The sequence below is a fragment of the Heteronotia binoei genome, chromosome 15 (genome assembly GCF_032191835.1).
Source record: "Heteronotia binoei isolate CCM8104 ecotype False Entrance Well chromosome 15, APGP_CSIRO_Hbin_v1, whole genome shotgun sequence".
NCBI lineage: Eukaryota > Metazoa > Chordata > Lepidosauria > Squamata > Gekkonidae > Heteronotia > Heteronotia binoei.
The window spans coordinates 29187252-29208083 of record NC_083237.1 but is presented as its reverse complement, the minus strand read 5'-3'; the positions used below and the strand labels follow the sequence as shown (position 1 = coordinate 29208083).

Here is a 20832-nt window from a genome sequence, read left to right as displayed (position 1 = left end):
GCCCTGTGAGGTAGGTTGTAGTGTTAAGAGTGCATGTCTAGGCTCTAGGAGACACCAGGCTTGCATCTCCCCATGGAAGCTCAGTGGGTGACTTTAGGGCAACTGTACACTATCAGCCTAACCTGCCTCACAGGGTTGAGAAAAGAATTATCTTGGTCCCCATGGGGGAGGGAAAAGATGGGGTATAAATGAGGTAAATAAATAGGTTAGGTTGAAAGACTTGTATATGTGATCTGAAATGTGTATATTTAATAGTGTTCTTGCCTGACTCATTGGAGCCTGTAGGACTGAATTTGGGGACTCGGGAACAATGGACAGTAGAATCCAAATCCCTGCTGCCCTGCTTCAATCACGGGCCCCCTGCTGGTTTGAATGGTCCAATAGTGTGTTTGTGTAGAAACCCTGAGTGTATATAAGTTGGCCCCCTTGACCCAGTTCTCTTGTCTTAGAGTGCAGCCCTATACTATGTTGTACACAATAAAAGAGCTATGATCACTACCACCTCACCTTTTCCTTGCGTTGAACCCATTATATTACAGACTGACTGGCAAGAGGGCTCTCTGTGAGCTTCCATGGCAGAGTAGGAATGTGAACACATAATAATGTTAAACATACAGTTTTTATAAGAACAAAGTTTTTGTCTAGTGGCACCTTTAAAACCAACACAGTTTTACTCTGGGTATAAGCTTTCATGTGCACACTTCTTCAGATACATATCTTTATTGGGCTTAAAGGTACCACTGGACTCAAACTTTGTACTGCTTTAGACCAATATGGTTCTACACACCTGAGTCATACTTTTTATGAGTATGCATAAAATAGGAGTTTACTGGGTGATACTATCATAAAGTTTTCCCTTGATTTTTTTTTTAAATCCCAGTAAAAGTGTTCTGAGGTGGGTAGATCCATGTGGGCAGCTGTGTTGGTCTGAAGCAGTAGAACGTAGTTTGAGTCCAAAGTTTTATTCAAGGTATGAACTTTCATTAGCATGCATACTTCTTCAGACATAATGAAATGGAATTTACCAGTCCATACATATAGGCAGAGGGTGGGCAGTAAATTAGCATGTTACATAATGAAGACATCAGATTCCAGAATAACAATTTTATAATGATGTTTTAACAGATGCAAAGATCACACAGGTTTTCATGGCAAGGAAGATTTGAACCCAAGATTTCTTCTAATCTAGTGCAACACTAGCTACTATGCCACTCTGGCTCTCAGCGAATGAGAAAACAGGAAGTGGTGGACAATTGCTTGTTTAACTTTTCCCTTGCATTCTGGGTTCACAAAGTGGCTGTGGCTCGTAATCACAAAAGTATAAAAATACAATTGACGAGACTGTATTGTATCTATATTCAACACACGCATGACGCACCCATGAAACCTGGAGTTAGAGTTTATAAGCTTCCCTGAAAACCAGCTTACTGGCAGTTACAGACTGTTCTTGGGGAGTGTAAACAAAGCCTACAGGAAGCAGTGCTGGTTCATAGATGAATCTTAAAACCAAAAGCTGTGTAATAGTGTTCATTATGGCAAACAAAAATGGGCATCATTAAACAGCTGCTAATTTTTGAGCTCTCTAGGACTTTTTTTTAAGAAAGAGGGAGGGAAAACACATTGTTTTCAGCTCATAATGAAATGATGGGTGTACCCTTTTCACTCAGGGCATGATGAAAGCCAATGGGTCCGTGTAGTGCACCTATCGGAGCTAACTCTGCACCGCAGAGTACACCTCAGAATGGGTCCCTTGGCAGATGTGTTGATGGGGAAAGAGCTCCCTCTCTCAGGGGAGGAAACCTGAAACCTGCAGGGCTATAAGATTTCCAACTCTGGGGTGGAAAATACCTGGAGATTTTGGGGGCAGAGCTTGTGGAGGGTGGATTTAGGGGGTGATGAGGGGGAATTTGATGCCAAGCAGCCATTTTCTACAGGGGAATTTATCTCTGTAGCCTGGAGTTGTAATTCTGGGAGATCTCCAGGCCCCACCTGGAGGCTGGCAATCCTACTAGAGGGACAGATGCCCAACAGCAAAAACCTAAGAGTCCTGTGTGTGGCATCTTAAAGACCAATGTTTTCACTATGTGCCTCTGCAGAGCTACTCCTGTCTGGATTTACACTAGGGAAAAGACATAATATCAGTATTGTTAGACTACAATATTATGTGCAAGTTCACAGGAGTCAGCCCTGTCAAACACTGGGGCTTCTTACTTCAGAACATATAACATAAAGGGATGGTGCTGTTTCTTGTAGCATCAGCTTTGCTGGGCTTGATTGCACTTCATCTCTGTCAGCAAGGTTTTTTACTATAGAAGAAATGGGTGGGATGGAAGGAGCACACTGGGTCAAATGTAGTTTCCTCAGACCCAGGAAAACTTTAGTTAAGCTTGAAGCTGGCCACTACAAGATTCTTATACTTTGTTATTACTGCAAAAGGCCATGAAACTGGGCCACTTCCATGAGAATAAATGAATACACCATAGTAGCCAGGTCAAGGTGGGCAGCCATGTTGGTCTGAAGCAACAGAACAAAGCTGGAGTCCGGTAGCACCATTAAGACCAATGAATAAATGAATAAAAGCTCGCTGGTCTTAAAGGTGCTACTGGACTACAACTTTGTTCTACACCAAGGGTGGCCAAACTGCAGCTCAGGAGCCACATGTGGCTCTTTCACACATACTGTGTGGCTCTTGAAGCCCCCGCCACCCTGTTGGCCGGCTTGGAGAATGCATTTAAAGTTAAAATTGTTTTCTTTCCACCTCTTCCTCCCTCTCCCATCTATTTTCCTTCCTTCCTTCCTTGTCTTGCGGCTCTCAAACATCTCACCTTTATTGTGTGGTTCTTACGTTAAGCTAGTTTGGCCACCCCTGTTCTACACCATAGTAGCTTGAGACTTCCAGTAAACCAATAAAACTAAGCTGCGCCCTCATCCTAAAGTCTGTGGGAACAGAGACCAAAAGGTCGTAGAGATAAGAAACACGCTTCTCTGTTTATATTTTCAGAGGCACAAAGGGGCGCCGCTGAGCGCTTTTTGCCAAACCCTTCCTTATACGGCGCTGGGAAGTTTTTTTTAAACCGGAAGTCCCCATGATGTAAGTGACAATTGAATCCCACCCACTCTTTGCGCGGGAAAGCGTCATTTAAAAAGAAAAGGGTGTACATAACCACTTCCGGACAGAAACGAAATAATTGTGCTGACTTCAGTACAGAGCGGTGCCGCACAATTCCTGCCTCTTCCTCAGAAAATCTCACAGCCGTTTTACACGTTTTCCGTTAAAAAAAATCCATCCTTTACCACTCCTCACAATAGCTTTGGTAACGTGACGGTCAATGCGTCACCAGGTGCCTCCCCCAGTCTCGTCAAAAGCTGGGGAGGGGATTGGTTACTAATTTAGTCACGTGATAAAAGGGAACGGCTTTTTGAGCGCTAGGAGGACAGTGCATGATGGGAAGAAGTAAGGGGGGGCGGGTTGCAGTTTGGGAAGGAGACTGACCGGCGGGGCTGCCAGCCCTTTTACACACTTACAGGGGAGCAGATCTTCTGGAGCTCAGGGGGACTTCTGAATCAACGTTGGATAGGATAAATTCACACAAACACAATTCCACAAATTCACACAAACACAAAATTTGTGACAGGGTATGAGCTTTCACACTACTTCAGATGCTGCTAGAATATGTCCCATCTGACCTACGTATATATGGGAAAGTGGAGTGATTTTAGATGCTGGGGTTTTTTTTTTTCATTTTACCAATTTTTTAACAGACAAAGCCAAACAAAGAGTCTGCAATGTTTCCATATATGGGACAGTATAATCTCTTCGGGAGCATAAAAACAATATAGTGTAGTTGTAAAGCAGATATGTATAGTCAATATTTCAAACCTGCTTACACATGTTGAATGATATTACCATATACAAACCAAAGAATCCATAAAGAGCCAATAGAATGTCAGTACAATGAAGCAATTTCACATGTAGTGTGCTGGAATTCAGCCTTTTGGATGTAATTTACAGATACTCAGTGTTTATGTTATTGTCCCCTGCAGGGCTTTTTTCAGGAAAAGGAGATGCTGGACCCCTCAAGAGGGAAATGAAGGAGAAACAGGGGTGACCCTCATAAACTTTTTTTTTTATAAATATTTTTATGTTTTATTGACTCTTGTAAAATTGACAATTACAACGCATGAATGTTGGAATTACAAATAACCCTCCCCCCCCCCCAACCCTCCCCATCTTCTCTTAGTCTTTCCCCCTCAGCCAAGGGCACAAAGTCTTGATCTTCCACTGAATGTCCTTCCTTGTTTCTCCTGAGATCCATTCTAAATAAGGGTTCCATCTGGTCTCGATTTCCTTGGCTTTATCTTTCCACGTGGAATCCTTGTTGATTGTTGCCACGATGTCAGACTGTATGTAATCAAATAGTTGTGCCAGATTTCTATTGACCATTTACTTTTATCTCTCCACCCCAAAGCGATGACCGCCATCCCCGCTAGTATCATTGCCTTGACAAGGTTTTGAGTGGGTCTACTTAGTGCCGGACTTCCTGTTGTGCCTAACAACATCATATTAAAGCCAATGGTTAATGGTACATTGGAGACTTTTCTAATAAATTCAATAATTTCCCCCCAGAAGGGTTTAACCTCTTCACACTCCCACCACATATGTGCAAACCAACCCTTAAATTGTTTGCAGTGCCAGCACTTGGAACTCATTCCTGGGAATATATTGGCTATTTGTGCGGGTGTTTTGTACCATTTTGTGAAAAATTTATATTCCAGTTCTTTAAATTTGATTACTTTAATCCCTTCTAGTCCTTCCAAGATTTTCCCAGCCAACCTCTCTGTTAACTGACCTTCATGACTCCAAATCTTTTGTAAATGTAGTATTATTTTATCTTTATTTTAAATCATTTTTCTGTATAGTAACCCTACTAGACCCTTCCTTTGTTTGGCCATTACTTTATATATCTCTTCCATTGGAGCGTCTAACCACCCTCATAAACTTTTAAACCTTTTTTGAGAATTTTATTTCCACCAAGAGGTTCTGGAACTTCATTCCACTGTATTCTCCCAAGAAAAAAAAAGCCCTGGTTCCCCGTAGTGATTGTGATGTGAATGACACAGAAATATTGTACTTTAAGGGGATCTAAATGTTGGATTATAGTGCTATGCAGTTGGAATTACTTCACTGTATTGAATGATGTTAGCAGGCAAATAGCAATAGCAGATGTGACTGGACAGACTAACCCATCTTGATCTATCACAGTACATGAAGATATATCAAGATGGGTAGCCGAGTTGGTCTGCCTGTAGCAGAAGAAAAGATCAAGAGTCCAGTAGTACCTTAAAAACATTTTGCTACGTTTTGTTAGTCTTTAAGGTGCTACTGGACTATTCCACAATCCATGAAGTTGCCATAAATTGAAGCAGGGCATCAAGGTCAGCCTTGTCAATTAAGACTTGCAGTGGTTCTTCAGGGTGTTAGGCAAAGATCTATTTCATTACTTATTACCTGATCCTTTACACTGGAGATGCCAGGGATTGACCCTGGGAATTTCTGCATGCTGTATCATGGAACTACATCCCCTCTTTGCCCATTCTAGTAGGTAAGTTTGCCAGGTCCCCTCTAGCTTTTGTCAGAGGATGAAGAGGTAGGGTTGCCAGCTCCAAACTGGGAAACTCCTGGAGATTTGGGGTTGGAGCTTGGGAAAGACAGGGACCTCAATGGGATACAATGATGCAGAGTTCACCCTCTAGTATCCATTTCCTCCAGAAGAACTGTAATCTCTGTTGTTTGGAGATAAGCTGTAATTCTGGGGATCACCAGGTCACACCTGGAGGCTTGCATCCCTACTGGCAGGGCAGCCCTCATAAACTCTTAAGGCAAAAGCAAAATTCTGTGTAATTTGATGGAAGTTCCCATATGTTGAATGACATTTACTCCCAGGTCAATGCACAGAGGACTATAAACTTAGCTGTAAAACAAGCTTTCATGAAGTACAGTCCACTTAATCATATACATGAAACGTGTGTGACCTCTGTGGGAAAATTTATGTTTGAGCTATAATGGCCAACCTGCCCTGCAGTACGAGAGAGAACTGCAGCAGGGTGATTTCTCCACCCTCTGAAAAATACACACACAAGAGGAATAAACATTTCAAACAGATTTTTATTAATAAGAAAGAAAAAAAAGAATTTGTGTGGTTTGACCACATGAGTACTACTCTGATCTTATGCGGCTCACACAGGAACCAGGACAAGCAGCTTCAAACCTCTCTAAAAATATCTAGAGGGTTTAGTCCTTTCATCTTTAGTAGATATGAAAGCTTTTACAGAGAAAATCCCAGAAACAAATTAGACTCTTTTAATTACACAGTTGAGCCAGCAGCACTATGGCGGAAGCAGAGAAGGAGTCCAAGAGTAATGAAGACTCTACAGATGAGTCCAAAGAGGATGACAGTGAAGCAAAGCCCAAGCTGAAGTGTGAAAGGCTTTCTAATGTAGTTACAGAAATTCTCCAAAAGGATGTAGCCAATCGTATGACAGTTCATGAGAAGTTTTTGGCACTTGGGACACATTGTAGCAAGGGTTATTTACTTGGTCAGGGAAACATCATTAAGAAGTTTGATATTTGTAAAACAGGTTAGAGTCAGAACGGCATATCTTAAAAATGTCAGGGATATTAACAGAAGATCCTTCTTTAATTCTAGATTTGAGTTTAAGCATCCCAAACAGCAGCTGTACTTTTCTTGAGCCGAATCCCTTCATGTGTTCCAGTCCCATCCAAAATCAGAGAACAAACTGGCTCACCACAGTCCTTTCGCACCATGGTACAAACATCACAATCAAACTCTGTTTTCAGCCCGGACAGGAAAACTCCATTTTTAGCCTCGACACAGATTAGATCTGAAGCCAGGAGGAGTGACGCAATACCCATTTCTGAACAACCTAACTCCAAAGATTCCATATGGTCAATTACTCTAAAGGTTCGGTTGCCACAGGACTGCTAAAATGCTGCCTACACTTCTCAAACACATAACTGTGGATTCCATTTCCATAAAGGAACACCACCTCTGCTCCTTCAGCAGTGTTAACTCTACTGAGATAGCACTGAATATACAAAAACAACTTTCATTGTTTTTTCAAAACAACCTTGAGAGGCAGGTTCTTATTCATTCAATTTTTCACATGGGAGACTTGAGGCTGGCCAAATTTGGCTTTACCAAGCCTCCCTCCCTCAGCCAGGCAACATTTTGAAAGTCGAGTCTCCCAAAGCCACTGTCCAATGAACCACATGTGATTAAATTGTTTAACCTCACAAAAAAACCTTTTACAACAGTTTTCATTTAAAAACAATGTACAAATATTGAAACAGCACTTAAAAACACAATGATAAGGCACAGAGTAAAACAAGGTCCAACCCAACAAATACCCTTCTATGAAGACAAATGCCCCAATCCCACTTTAGGCATGATTGTTTGCATATGGCTAGGTGTGTCACAGTATGAGTTGTATGCATCAGGACACATTTTGCTGCTAAAGACAATGCAATGTGGAAGGTCGGCATCCACATGAGATACATATTCAAGTTATGCCTGTGGATCCCATTCCACAAAAACAATCTGTGAATCTGGGTGAAAGAATGAAAGTCACAGCTCAGAAAACCCACATGAACCCACCCCCACCCCCTCAAATTAGAACTGAAATTTCTAATTCATGGAAACTGATGTTTCACAGGGTGATAAGTTGTGCCTATTGATCTTTTAGTCCATGTTACCAAAAACATATCTCTTCCCTCATTAGAAACAGTAAATGAATCATCTTTCCTACTATTAGATAGTCCCTTAATGCAGGGTTGGCCAACAGTAGGTCTCCAGATGTTTTTTGCCTACAACTCCCATCAGCCCCAGCCATTGGCCATGCTGACTGGGGCTGATGAGAGTTGTAGGCAAAAAACATCTGAAGGCCTACCGTTGGCCACCCCTGCTTAATGTACCATACCAAAGTATCAGGAAAGACCCCAGTCTGAACCTTCATCTACAAATTTAGTTGTTATTAAAAGAAGAAAAAAGTTAGGTCCTTGATAGTCCATGGGAAATAATAACTGGTTTAAAAATGCAGAACTAGGACTGGATTCATTGGCATCAACCCACTGATCTTGATCTGAAACCGCGATGCTGCTAGAAGTCTCACTTCATAGACAGGTGCCCTTCAATTTAGGGTCCCTTTCAGAAATTTGACCAATTGCAGTAAAACAGTAGTCATGTAAGCATTGTCTCTCAAAGTTGGTGGTGTGCATGTTGTATCATTCCCTTGTCTACTTTACCCTCATGACCAGCCAGTGAGGTGGGTTTGCTAAGAGTGTGTGACTGCTTCAAGGTACTCCAGGCTTCATAGCCAAGTCGGTAGTTGAACCTGGGCCTACAAAGTTCCAGTCTTGTATTCTTAACCACAACACCATACTGGATCCTCAGAAACCTGCTCTGTATGGTCAGGGAACGTTGGGTGGAACTTGGTGTAGCACATGCATGAAGAAAAAGCACAGAATTTGCTAATGGATTTTTTGCTAATAAACCAGTGCCCTGTAATGGATAAGACATAAAACAGACAATACTATAGTGCAGCTGTATATATCTATGGTGGTGTGGCCTCATTTGGAATACCATGTACAATTCTGGTCATCATATCTCAAAAAAGACATTGCAGGGCTGGAGAAAATTCAGAGGAAGGCGACCAAGATGATTAGGGAGTTGGAGGACCTTCTCTCTGAGGAAAGGCTGAAGGATCTGAGGCTTTTCTGTTTAGAAAAGAGACAAGTGAAGGAGGACATGATGGATGATAGAGGTTCATAAAATTATGCATGGGGTGGAGAGAGTTTACAAAGATACAAAAATTTCCTCTCCCATCATACTAGAATGCAAGGCGTGTCCCATGAAACTGATGGGCAGTTAAGTTCAGGATGGACAAAGGAAAATACTTCTCTACACAGAGAGTGATTAAATGTGGAATTCACTGCCAAGGGATGTCATTCGTGATGGCTACAGGAAGAAACAGCTTCAAAAGGGGATTAGACACATTCATGGAAGATAGGTCTATTAGTGTGTACTAGCTATGGTGATTGAAATGAACCTCCACATTCAGAGGTACTAAACTGATGAATCCCAGTGCTGGTGGCAACATCAGGGGAAGGTCTTGGCCTCTACGCCCTGTTGAAGAAGATGATATTGGATTTATATCCTGCCCTCCACTCCAAATCTCAGAGCAGCTCACAATCTCCTTTATTTTCCTCTCCCCACAACAGACACCCTGTCGGGTAGGTGGGGCTGAGAGAGCTCTCCCAGAAGCTGCCCTTTCAAGGACAACTCTGTGCCACCTATGGCTGACCCAAGGCCATCCCAGCAGCTGGAAGTAGAGTGGGGAATCAAACCCAGTTCTCCCAGATAAGAGTCTGCACACTTAACCACTACACCAAACTGGTTCTCTGTTGTTGGCTCCCCAGAGGAACTGGAGACAGGATGTGGACTAAATGGACTACTGGTCTGATCCAGCAGGGCTCCTCATATGTTGTTAAAGGACAGGAAAGATCCCCTGTGCAAGCACCAGTTGTTTCCGACTCTGGGGTGACATTGCTTTCACATTTTCACGGCAGACTTTTTATGGGGTGGTTTGCCATTGCCTTCCCCAGTCTTTTACACTTTCCCCCCAGCAAGCTGGGTAGTCATTTTACTGACCTCGGAAGGATGGAAGGTTGAGTCAACCTTGAGCCGGCTACCTGAAAATCCAGCTTCCACCGGGGATCGAACTCAGGTCGTGAGCAGAGCTTAGGACTGCAGTACTGCACTTCTCCACAAAACACACATAGTTGAAGGGGCATAAGGAGTAAGAGAGACAAGGCTAAGCTCTCCCTTTGTTGCTTCTCTCCTTCAATATCACTCCCTCTCCCATGATGCCTTTTCTCACATTTGTTTGCATGTAATTTGTAGTCAAAGCCTTGACTATAACTCAAATGTTACTGGGCTAGGATCTTGCCTATCATTTCCATGGGCGGGATGATTTTTGCCGATTCCCCCTCTTGCTAGACATCTAACTCCCCTCCTCACCCCCATCACGCTATTCCTAAGGAGTCTTCCGGAAGCAGAATTTCAAGGAGCATTTTGGGCTACACTCAGAAGGGGAAGCTAAGGCTCCCAATTGCCTAGCAGAAAAATATTCTGACTCTTTTAAGAGAAGCTTAGTAGGATGTTATTTTACTCTATGCCATGAAAAAAGTCAACTGTGTTCTCTCATTGAACACATTTCTCACAACCCCTCTCTATTCAACTTTTCTTCCCCTATAGATATTCCAGTGTTATAATCGTACTCTTCCTTCTCTGTCCTCTACTCTCTTCTTCCTGTTTATTTTTGTTATTTTTTGCTTTTTTTAATGGTTTACATGTGGTTAGCTTACAATATAAACGTGGTCACTGCTTCCTTATTACTGCTGCTATGACATTATTATCTTTCTAATGCTTATTTAACTGCTTAATCCTCATTTTACTGTCACCTCTTCATGACGGTATTAACTCAATCTGCAACCTACTGAGGCATTGTTTTAGTTCCTGACTGTAAATCACATTTGCCATTAATCCTACATGCGACTGTTAACATTTTGGTTATTATTCTCATTGACTCCTGTAACCTGATCACGATACTGTACTATATATGGTTTTGCATTTTTTCAATAAACTTGTAAAAAAAAATTTAAAACCCTGCATTTCCACATGTTGAGCTTCTATTAAAAAGGGATAGGACATTTTTCTTCAGGCCTGTTGGCAACCCTGGGGAAGGCAAGGAAGTCACAGTCTACGGATGAATGTTTTGGAGGGTAGCTGCATTGGCTGCAGTAAAACAGTTAGATTCACCCCCTGTAGCACCTGAGACACGAAGGAAATGTTGACTCTGGAAAGCTTCTACCCTGAAAACCTTGTTGATCTCCTGGATTTGACCCTAGGCCCACTGATGGAAGTCTTTCTATCAGTCATAATTTTTGGCAGAACCCGAGGCTATTATTATTAGCATGTCTACTAACAAATACTGCTATGTGCTCCTTGCTTTCCCACCCATAGGTTTCTGGCTCTCATTTCTTTGGCTGGGAGAGCTCAGGAGATTTACAGTGATTTTTGGTATAAAATATGCAAGCAACAGAGGAAGGGTAATTCATACCAGGCAACAAATCTGCTACCCTGCCTCAGGTCCCTGCAGAGGCAGATGGCCACCCAGCTGACTTCACCTTCAGCCAATCGCTTTCTGGGTCTCATATACCAAAACCTCCCAACCCCATCCCATTCACTGGAGGGGTGTGAGTGTCATGTTCTCCAACCTCGGATTGGTTGAGATTGGTTGACATTATAACTTCCACTAATGAAACATCTAAAGGATATCCTGGATTATTCAACCTAACGAAGGAATGTTAACAAGTTTTTAAGGCTGCCTTTTGAATGTTCAAAACACTTCGTACACATTATGCAATGACCCATATGAGAGACAAAGAAGGCATCGATGCTGTTAACCTCCTATTGCAGATGGCCCATGATAGGTTGACACATCAAATGAGAATAAAACCACCAGTATTGTAACTCGGATTGCCAACTCCAGTTTGCAAAATACCTGGAGATGTTGGGGGTTGAGCCTGAGAAGGGCAGGGTTTGGGGAGGGGAGAGACTTCAATGGAGGATAATGCCATAGAGTTCACCTTCCAAAGCTGCCAGTTTCTACATCTTTCTGCAAGTCCTTGGTGTGGCTGCATATGAAATACAGTAACATTTTTGGTTGCTGGACCTTAAGGATATTGCAGAGCAAGAAAAAAGTGCAAAAAAGGACAACTAAAAGATTATTGGGTTGGAGCACCAGTCCAACAAAGCAAAGCAAAAGTGGGGGTGGGGGGGGGCTTATAGCAGAAAAAGACCACCAACCCAAGGGTAGTGGCTGGCAACATGATCTACAAATTATTCATTATACAGAGAAAGTGGAGAGATTAACTTTTCTAGAAGTCAGACTCAATGAAATTCATGGATAGTAGATCCATAAATTCATGGATAGTAGATCCATAAATTCATGGATAGTAGCTCCAACAAACAAGAGGAAGAGCAGCTTCACAAAATGGTAATTGTCTTGTAGAATTGATTGCCTCTCAGTGATGGACAGGATTTTTTTTTGAGGGGAGGAATGGACAGGTTTAAAGAGGATAGGTCTACTGTTGGCTATTAGCCACAACAGCCAAATTGTACCTCTAGGTTCAGAGACAAAATACCTCTGACTGTCAGATGCTGAGGAGCAGTCAACAATAGTACTTCACCCAAAGGGTGATTAACACATGGAATTCATTGCCACAGGAGGTGGCAGTGGCTACAAGCATAGTTTCAAGAGGAGATTGGATAAACAATAGGGAGCAGAGATCCATCAGTGGCTATTAGCCACAGCATATTGTTGGTACTCTCTGTCTGGGGTAGTGATGCTCTGTATTCTTGGTGCTTGGGGGGGGGGGCACAGTGGGAGGCTTCTGGTAGTCCTGGCCCCACTGGTAGACCTCCTGATGGCACTTGTTTGGCCACTGTGTGACACAGAGTGTTGGCCTGAATGGGCCATTGGCCTGATCCAACATGGCTTCTCTTATGTTCTTAATTTTTGGACTTCCCAGGGACACCCAGCTGGCTACCACTGTAAAGAAGGTCTCTGGATTAAATGGACCATTGGCTTGATCCAATAGGGCTACTCAGGAGCCATCCAGTAAACTGTTGAGACAACACCTAAGGACTTTTCACCCATGGCTCACTCTTTTAGTCACTAAGCTCGCTTTCAGATAATTTAACAACATCCTTTCCTGGGTCCTGGAGGTCACTGGCTTTCTCCTGCTGTAGACTCCAAACTCAGTCTTATTGTTAGGGTGCTCAGGCAATAATATTGTTAGCCATATACCAGAGGGGGAATATTTTGATTTGGCCAGTGAACTTGCTTGATTTCTGGATTGCAGAAGGCCATCAGAGTATTTGGTGTCACTGGCCTGGCAATAAACAGAAAGCTCACTGCACCTAAGATGTTTACCCTTTAATCCAGACCTGGGAAGGGGGAACAGAGGAAACAGTGGGAGGTAGAGAGGAGTGAATGTGGGCAGCAATTGTAACAGGTACTTGAACAAAAAGAGACAAACCCCCATCAGGTTTTGGACCGTCATTTCCCTTCTTGGATCCCGATGATTCTCACTATGCTCTAAGCACAGCCCTTTAGCCTCCCAGGGTTAGTCACAAAACTTTGTAAGTCTTGCATCTCAATAAACATGGAGGTATTAGAACACTGCAGAAGCATCTTCTGGAAAACCAACACAGACTTCTGTGGCTGTAGCATGAGCTGCAAGCTGACTCTTTGAGGTTTTCAAATTTCGGTTCACCTTGGGTCACCTGTACATCACTTTTAATCTTTCCGAGGTCCCTTGAGTCCTCTTTCCTTGTCTTCAGAGTCTTCATGTCTTAAGCCACAGTTGGCCTTCAGTAGGTTTAGAGAGATCAGCTGTGGAAACCATTTTGGTTTCCTGTTTCATTGGTTTGTCCCATCTTTGGCATCCATCCACTGGACAAATAACGCCAGAAGGGTCTAAACAAATACCAGCCCTGATATCACTGAGGCTGAGGCTGGAAGGGAAAAATACTATGATGGATTTATCAAAGATGAGAATGATTTAGGAGACCTGTTGGGTCACGTTCTGACCAGGGTACATTCCAGCTAGAAGTCCTGTTTGTCTTCTGTCCGAACAGGCAGATACCCATTAATTTGGTAATCAGGATCAGCTGGACTCTCTTTTTCCTCCTCCTTGTTGTCTTCTTCCTTAGTGGGCACAGGTTGTACTGTTGGAGCCATCCACTCTAGCAACAACTGCTGGACAAACATGATTGGGATGGGAAGGGCGGCCACGACAATGAGACTTATGAGAAGAGCCAGAGCCCATGGTGGGTATTCCAGTTGTTGTTTATCTGCCTGTGAAGAAACATCAAGAATCAAAATGAATGGAGTCCATCTGGTGAGACCTGCAATATAGATTGGAGCAGGGCTTTTTTTGTAGAAAAAGCCCAGCAGGAGCTCCCCTGTGCCTTCCCCAGTGCACCCGCTGCAGTTGAAGCCATCAGGGAGGCATTATTATTATTATTTCGCCCATTCTCCCGTAGGGGCTCAGAGAGGAGCACAACATAAATAATAAAACCACAATATAATCACAACATAACAATAAAAAAACCCAATTACAATATTCAGTACAACAAAATGGCCCGGCAGGACAGTGTAATAAAATGATGTAGCAGGACAGTACAGCAAATCAGCACAGTAGGATAGTACAGTAGTGTGGTAGGGGAGACCAACCGATAAACAGGTTTCCTACCTGTAACTGATGATCTTCGAGTGGTCATCTGTGCAGTCACACTGATGGGATATAGGCGCCCGCGCCGATCTCGATCGGTATTCTTGAAAGCTGCGGATTTCCGCGCCCCAGGCCCAGTGCGCATGCGCAGAAGCCCCACCGCGCATGCTCACAGGGACCGGAGCGGACATCCCGCCAGTTCCTTCTGACCACTGCGTAAGCCCTTATAGATGGACCGGCAGCGGAGGGGAAGGAGGGCGGGTAGTGTGACTGCACAGATGACCACTCGAAGATCATCAGTTACAGGTAGGAAACCTGTTTATCTTCTTCGTGGTCTCTGTGCATCACACTGATGGGAGATTAGCAAGCCAAAGTCCTACCTGGAGGAGGGTGCAACGGTCCATCAGCGAGAAACCTCTTGAAGCACCGCACGGCCCACTGATGAGCGTCTACGCCAGTTCAGGTCCAGCGCATAATGGTTGATAAACGTATGCGAGGAGGACCAAGTGGCAGCATCACAAATGTCTTTCAGTGGTATTCCTCTCATAAAGGCTGCCGAAGTAGCTAGGGCTCTCGTGGAATGAGCTCTAATCTGTCTTGGCAGAGGTTGCTTGTTCAACAGGTAGCACAGTTTTATAGTCTCGGTTAACCACTTAGAGATTCGCTGCGACGAAACTCTTACACCTTGCGATGTTGTGGAGTTCGAGACAAAGAGTCTAGGGTCCCTTCGTCCAGGTCTCACTCTATGCAAGTAGAATGAGAGCCCTTTTTACATCCAGTGTATGGAGTCTCCTTTCTGAGTCTGTACTTGGATTAGGAAAGTATGTGGGTAGGCATATTTCTGCATTCAGGTGAAAAGCAGACGTTACTTTCGGAAGAAATGTTACATCAGGACGTAAGCACACTCCTTCCGTACTGAATTTTAAATATGGGTCATCGCAGCGCAGCGCTGCCAGTTCACCAACCCTGCGAGCAGAGGTAACGGCCACTAAGAAGGCTGTTTTCCAGGACAGTAATTGCAAGGAACATGTCGCCATGGGTTCGAAGGGTTTTCCCGTTAATGCCCGTAGTACCGCTGGGAGGTCCCAAGCAGGGGCTGGGACTCGCACCGCAGGGTACAACTTGGCCAAGCCCTTTAAGAACCGTTTAGTATCAGGGTGTGAGAACACAGAGTGGCCTTCAAGTTGTTCATGGTTAGCCGATATGGCTGCTAAGTACACTCTCACAGATGACACCGTTAGTCCCCTGTCAAGGAGTGAGAGCAGAAAGTCCAGGACTAGTGGGAGGCCTGCTGTCTTGGGTTCCCTGTTAGTTTTGTTCACAAATTGGATAAACCTTGACCATTTATAATCATATGATTTTCTCGTGGATGATTTTCTACTATTCAACATAACGTCCCGGGCTCTATCGGACAATGTCGTCACACCAGCCTCCATGCCGTGAGTTTCAAGTGAGGCACGTCGTGGTGAATCACTCGTCCCTCGTGTGACAGTAGAAGGTCTGGGCTCATCGGAAATTGGTGGAACATTCCGCGAGACAGCCTCAGTATCGGAGAGAACCACTGCTGTCTGGGCCACCACGGTGTGATGAGAATCCCCTTGGGGTGTTCGAGTTGAATCTTGTGAATCACTCTCGTAATCAGTGGGATTGGTGGAAAGAGGTACACATGCAAGCGAGTCCATGGGATCAGTAACCCATCTCCCAACGACAGAAGGTCTGCACCCCCTCTGCAGCAAAAATTGTCGCATTTTGCGGTGTTGCGTGTGGCGAAGACATCCACTTCCGGTGTGCCCCACTTCTGGAACACCGGTAGGAGGAACTCCCAGTTGAGTTCCCACTCGTGGAGTGAGGCCCCTCCCCGACTGAGGTAATCCGCACAGGCATTCAGATTGCCCGGTAGGTGAGTGGCTACTAGGGTAACGTTCGACTCTCTGCAGATTTCCCAAATCTGTAGCGCTAGAAGGCATAACTTCCTTGAGACTGTGCCGCCTTGTCTGTTTACATAAGATAGGGCTGTGGTGTTGTCTGTCAAGATCGCTACCGTTCTCCCCACAATCTGGTGTCTGAATGAGAGAATGGCATGATGTATGGCCAGCAGCTCTAGGAAATTGATGTGGCAGTGCAGAAGGCCCTGAGGCCATCTGCCCCCCACACACATATCGTTCGCATGTGCTCCCCAGCCCCATAAGGATGCATCCGTCGTTATGGTGAATGTGGGAGTCTGCCTGTGAAATGGGGCTCCTTGGAGGAGGTTCTGCTTTTCCTGCCACCAGTATAGAGTCCAGATTACTGACGTTGGGACCGTCAGTTGGCGTGAGGGGAGGTCTGTCTGACAGTTGAACACGCGCAGAAACCATAACTGTAGCATTCGCATGTGGAATCTGGCGAATTTCAGTACTGCCGTGGTCGCTGCCATTAAGCCCAGGAGGCGTTGGACTTGGAACGCTGTGACTGTGGGGTTGACTAAGAACACATGTATTAGGGATTGGATATCCTCCGCTCTTTGTGCCGGGAGGAATGCCCTGCAAACTTGTGAGTCCAGAATGGCCCCTATGAATTGCACCCTCTGAGCGGGTTGCAGTGCCGATTTCTGTAGGTTGACCTGTAGGCCTAAGGTTTGCAGAAGGGTTAAAGTGACTTCTATGTGCTGTAGTAGTAGGGGTTTCGAACTCGCCACCAGCAGCCAATCGTCTATGTAAGGAAAGATAGTGATCCCTTGTAGACGTAGATGAGCTGCCACCACCACCATGGTCTTTGTAAAAACTCTCGGTGCCGTGGAGAGGCCAAAAGGCAAGGCTTTGTATTGGTAGTGGGAGTCTCCAACTGCAAACCTGAGGAACTTCCTGTAGTCGTGGTGTATAGTTACATGAAAGTAGGCATCTTGCAGGTCCAGTGTGGCCATCCAATCCCCTTGGTTCAGTAGGGGTAGGATGTTTTGTAGGGAGACCATTCTGAATTTCTGGTTTGGTATGAAATGGTTCAGGCCTCGTAGGTCCATAATGGGCCGAAGGCCTCCATCTTTTTTGGGGATGGTGAAATATCGGGAGTAAAAACCTTGTCCAATCTGGTTGACTGGCACCCGTTCTATTGCATCTTTCTCGAGCAAGGATTGAACCTCTGTCTGTAGTGTGAGGGACACCCTGGTGTGGATGACGGTGGGAACTGTAGGGTTTTCTCTGAATTCTATTTGATAACCCATCCGGATTATCGACAAGACCCATTTGTCCGTAGTGATTGTGGACCATGCCTGGAAATAAGGGAAAAGTCTGGTATGGTCCGGGTCCGAAGGGGAAGGGATAAAACAGGGGGAAGGGCAGTCAAAGACCCTGTTTGGACGGTCTACTCCTCTTTTGTCTGGATGACTGTGATGAAGTAGGTGAGTACTTCGTTTTGGGGTTGTACGGGGGTTTGGAGTAAGGTGTGGAGCCCTTGGGTCTCCATTGTTGTTCTGTAGGCTGTTTGGGGAACTGCTTCTTGTTCCACGGCTTGTTCCAGGAGCGTCTCCCTTGGGGCCTAGATGAGATGGGGACCCCCAAATTGCGTGACGTTTTAATACTTTTATCCATCTCCTGCAGTATGGTATCGGTATTGGAGCTGAATAATCCGCTTCCATCGAATGGGAGATCTTCGATGCAGGATTGTGTATCCTGCTGGAGCGCCGTGGATCGCAACCAAGAGTGACGTCTTAGGGTGATCGCTGAGGTAAGTGTCTTTGCTGCAATGTCACCTGCGTGTTTGGCAGAATTGATTTGCTGTTTTGCTAATGCAATGCCTTCCTTTTGGATTTTCTTCATTGCCTGTTTGGTTTGTTCTGACAGGTCTGGTAGAGCCGACAATTGGTCCCATAGGGCATATTGATAACGGCCCACACACGCTCCATAGTTTGCAACTTTGACTCCTAACGAACCTGCTGTGTAGAACTTTCTGCCTAGGTTGTCTAGTTTCTTCCCTTCTTTGTCTGGGGGAGAAGCATTTGTCTTTCTGGCCTTTGAGGACGATGCCACTACTACAGAGTTTGGTTTCGGGTGGGTAAATAAAAACTCTGCTGTGGATTCCTGGACTCGATACATATGGTCCAGCCTGCGGGAGCTTATTGGTGTTGAAGCTGGTTTGTCCCAGGACGATTTTGTGGTGTGGAGCATGACCGTTGTAAGCGGTAAGGCGATGGCCGTCGAGGTGTCTAGCTGGACGACATCGAACACGTTGTCGGTGACTACCGGCTCTGGTTGGACTGTCGGTAGCGACAGGGTGTGTGCCATCCGTCTAATTAGATCCCCATACGATTTCAAGTCCTCGGATGGGGATATGGGGAGCTCCTCGCCGACTTTACTTGATGGAGCCGGTTCCTCTGGGGAGGAGATGTCTTGGTCTTCCCGGGGAGAACCTTCCTCAGATCTGGGGGAGCCTTCTACAGAGCCCGAGTGCTCCGAGGAATGTTTGGGCGTCTCTGGAGCCTTTGGTGACTCAGGGGTCTTTCGACTCTCCGAACTTCGCCGTCGTGGGGAAGTCTTTTGTGTCCTTGGCGGTGTCGTGTCAGGTGGTTTTGACACCGACGCCGACGGAGTGTGCCTCGGCTTGTACGACGTCCGGGATCGTACCGATGCTTCAGACTGCTGGTCCCAATCCAGAGGTCTGGGTGTGAACCAGGGGAACATGGAGGGCATAGGGCACGACCCGTATAGGTATTGCCACTGCCGCTGATCCCATGACATTGGGGGCGGTGGTTTCCGAGGAGATCGATCTCTGACGCGGGATCTCTCCTCTGAATCTCGGGATCGATGTCGACCCCGGGGACTACGCCGAGGGCTGGTTGAGTAGTCGCGCCCGCTGTCTTCTCTAGGTGTAGTGGGTCGATCCTTTTTGGGGCTTCGGTTCCGCCGATGATCGGGGCTGACCGATGGGTCTCGGGCCGGTGTTCGGGATTGAACAGTGTCCTCCACAATATGTATATCTGGTGGACTACCTTCTGCTCCCGATCGTTGCGATAGATCAAAGTCGCGGTCCGAGTCGGAAGATATGGCGATTTGCGTCGACATCGATGCCAATACCGGGGGGCTTGAACGGCGGCGAGGGGAAGCGAATAGCTTCAACGGTGGAACTCTCGCTGCCGATTCCGATGGCGATGTCGGGAGCGAAGTTGCGGACGACCGATGCTTATCCGACTTTTTCTTCTTCGCTTCCGGCTGAGGTCCCTTCTCCTCCCTTGGCCGTTTTGCAGGAGTGGAGGAGGCGGACCTTGATGCCGAGCCCGGCTTCGTGGGGCGATCGGCGTCGGGGGCGCTCTTGTCGGTGCCGAGCGACTCCGACGTTGACGGCTTGTGCTGCGCCGTCGACATCTTCTTAGGCGACAGAGCTTTTTCCATCAGTGCCGCCGCTAAACGTCCCGCGCGGTTTTTCTTCGTTTGGCGGGAAAACTTCGCGCAGTGAGCACACGCGTCAGGGATGTGTGTCTCTCCCAGGCAAAAAAGACAAAGAGCGTGCCCGTCTGGGGGAGCGATTTTGCTACCGCAGTTCCTGCACCTTTTGAAAAATCCCCACCGCTTTTCCATGCGGGGGGGAGGGGGGGGGAAAAAGGGTGGGAAGAGAGAACTGAGGAGAAAGTCCCGAAACAAAAATGTTTCTTTCCGCCCCTTAGTCTTTAAAAAGACTGTTGTGTGGACTAAGCCAAATAAAATATCTGATAAATCCAACAATAGCAACTTCCAAGAAAGGATTTCTACCGACCGTAGCGAGAGATCGACTGATCCAAGCGGCGGTCAGAAGAGAACTGGCGGGATGTCCGCTCCGGTCCCTGTGAGCATGCGCGGTGGGGCTTCTGCGCATGCGCACTGGGCCTGGGGCGCGGAAATCCGCAGCTTTCAAGAATACCGATCGAGATCGGCGCGGGCGCCTATATCCCATCAGTGTGATGCACAGAGACCACGAAGAAGATCTAATGGATAGATGCCCGCTGCCTCACCCAAAGACCTGGCGGAACAGCTCCGTTTTGCAGGCCCTACGAAAGGCTAACAAGCCAGGTAGGGCCTGGATCTTCATAGGGAGCTGACTCCACCAGGTTGGGGCCAGGACCGAAAAGAACCTGGCCATGGTAGAGGCAAGACAGACATCTCTTGGGCTGGGGACAGTCAGCCTATCTTGGGAGGTCTCCCTGCTCCTTCCCCAGCGTGCAAGCTGGAGTCCTGGCCAGCCCAAGCAGAGCTGCACTCCTGTGCGCTTCTGCCCCCAAAAAGCCTTGGATTGGTGGTCCAATGCTGGTTGCTAACAGATTATTGTTTAATTAAATGCACCTCAAACCACAGGACCAAGAAAGTGACTAATGTGCAAACTGCAGCTGTCCCTGAGCTATTCTGTGTATTCAGCGATTTAGTTGGAAACTTCTTAAGCTCAGGTTAGAAACAGAGACTGCTTGCAAGAATGTGTGAAAAGCTGAAGCAGGCTAAAGATCCACGACA

At 45.9% G+C, this 20832-nt stretch overlaps 2 protein-coding genes across 2 annotated transcripts in view; one reads left to right on the top strand and one right to left on the bottom strand.

Annotated features, from left to right (window-relative positions):
• The window catches only part of POLR2L (RNA polymerase II, I and III subunit L), a 217890-nt gene that overhangs the window by 188977 nt on the left and 8081 nt on the right, over positions 1-20832 (top strand). The window lies entirely within an intron of this gene.
• Positions 13066-20832, bottom strand: part of SLC6A16 (solute carrier family 6 member 16) — a 45275-nt gene continuing 37508 nt past the window's right edge. The window contains exon 12 of the mRNA XM_060256769.1: positions 13066-14004. Coding sequence (XP_060112752.1) covers positions 13753-14004 — 252 coding nt within the window. The 3' untranslated portion in view covers positions 13066-13752. The remainder of the gene's footprint in view (positions 14005-20832) is intronic.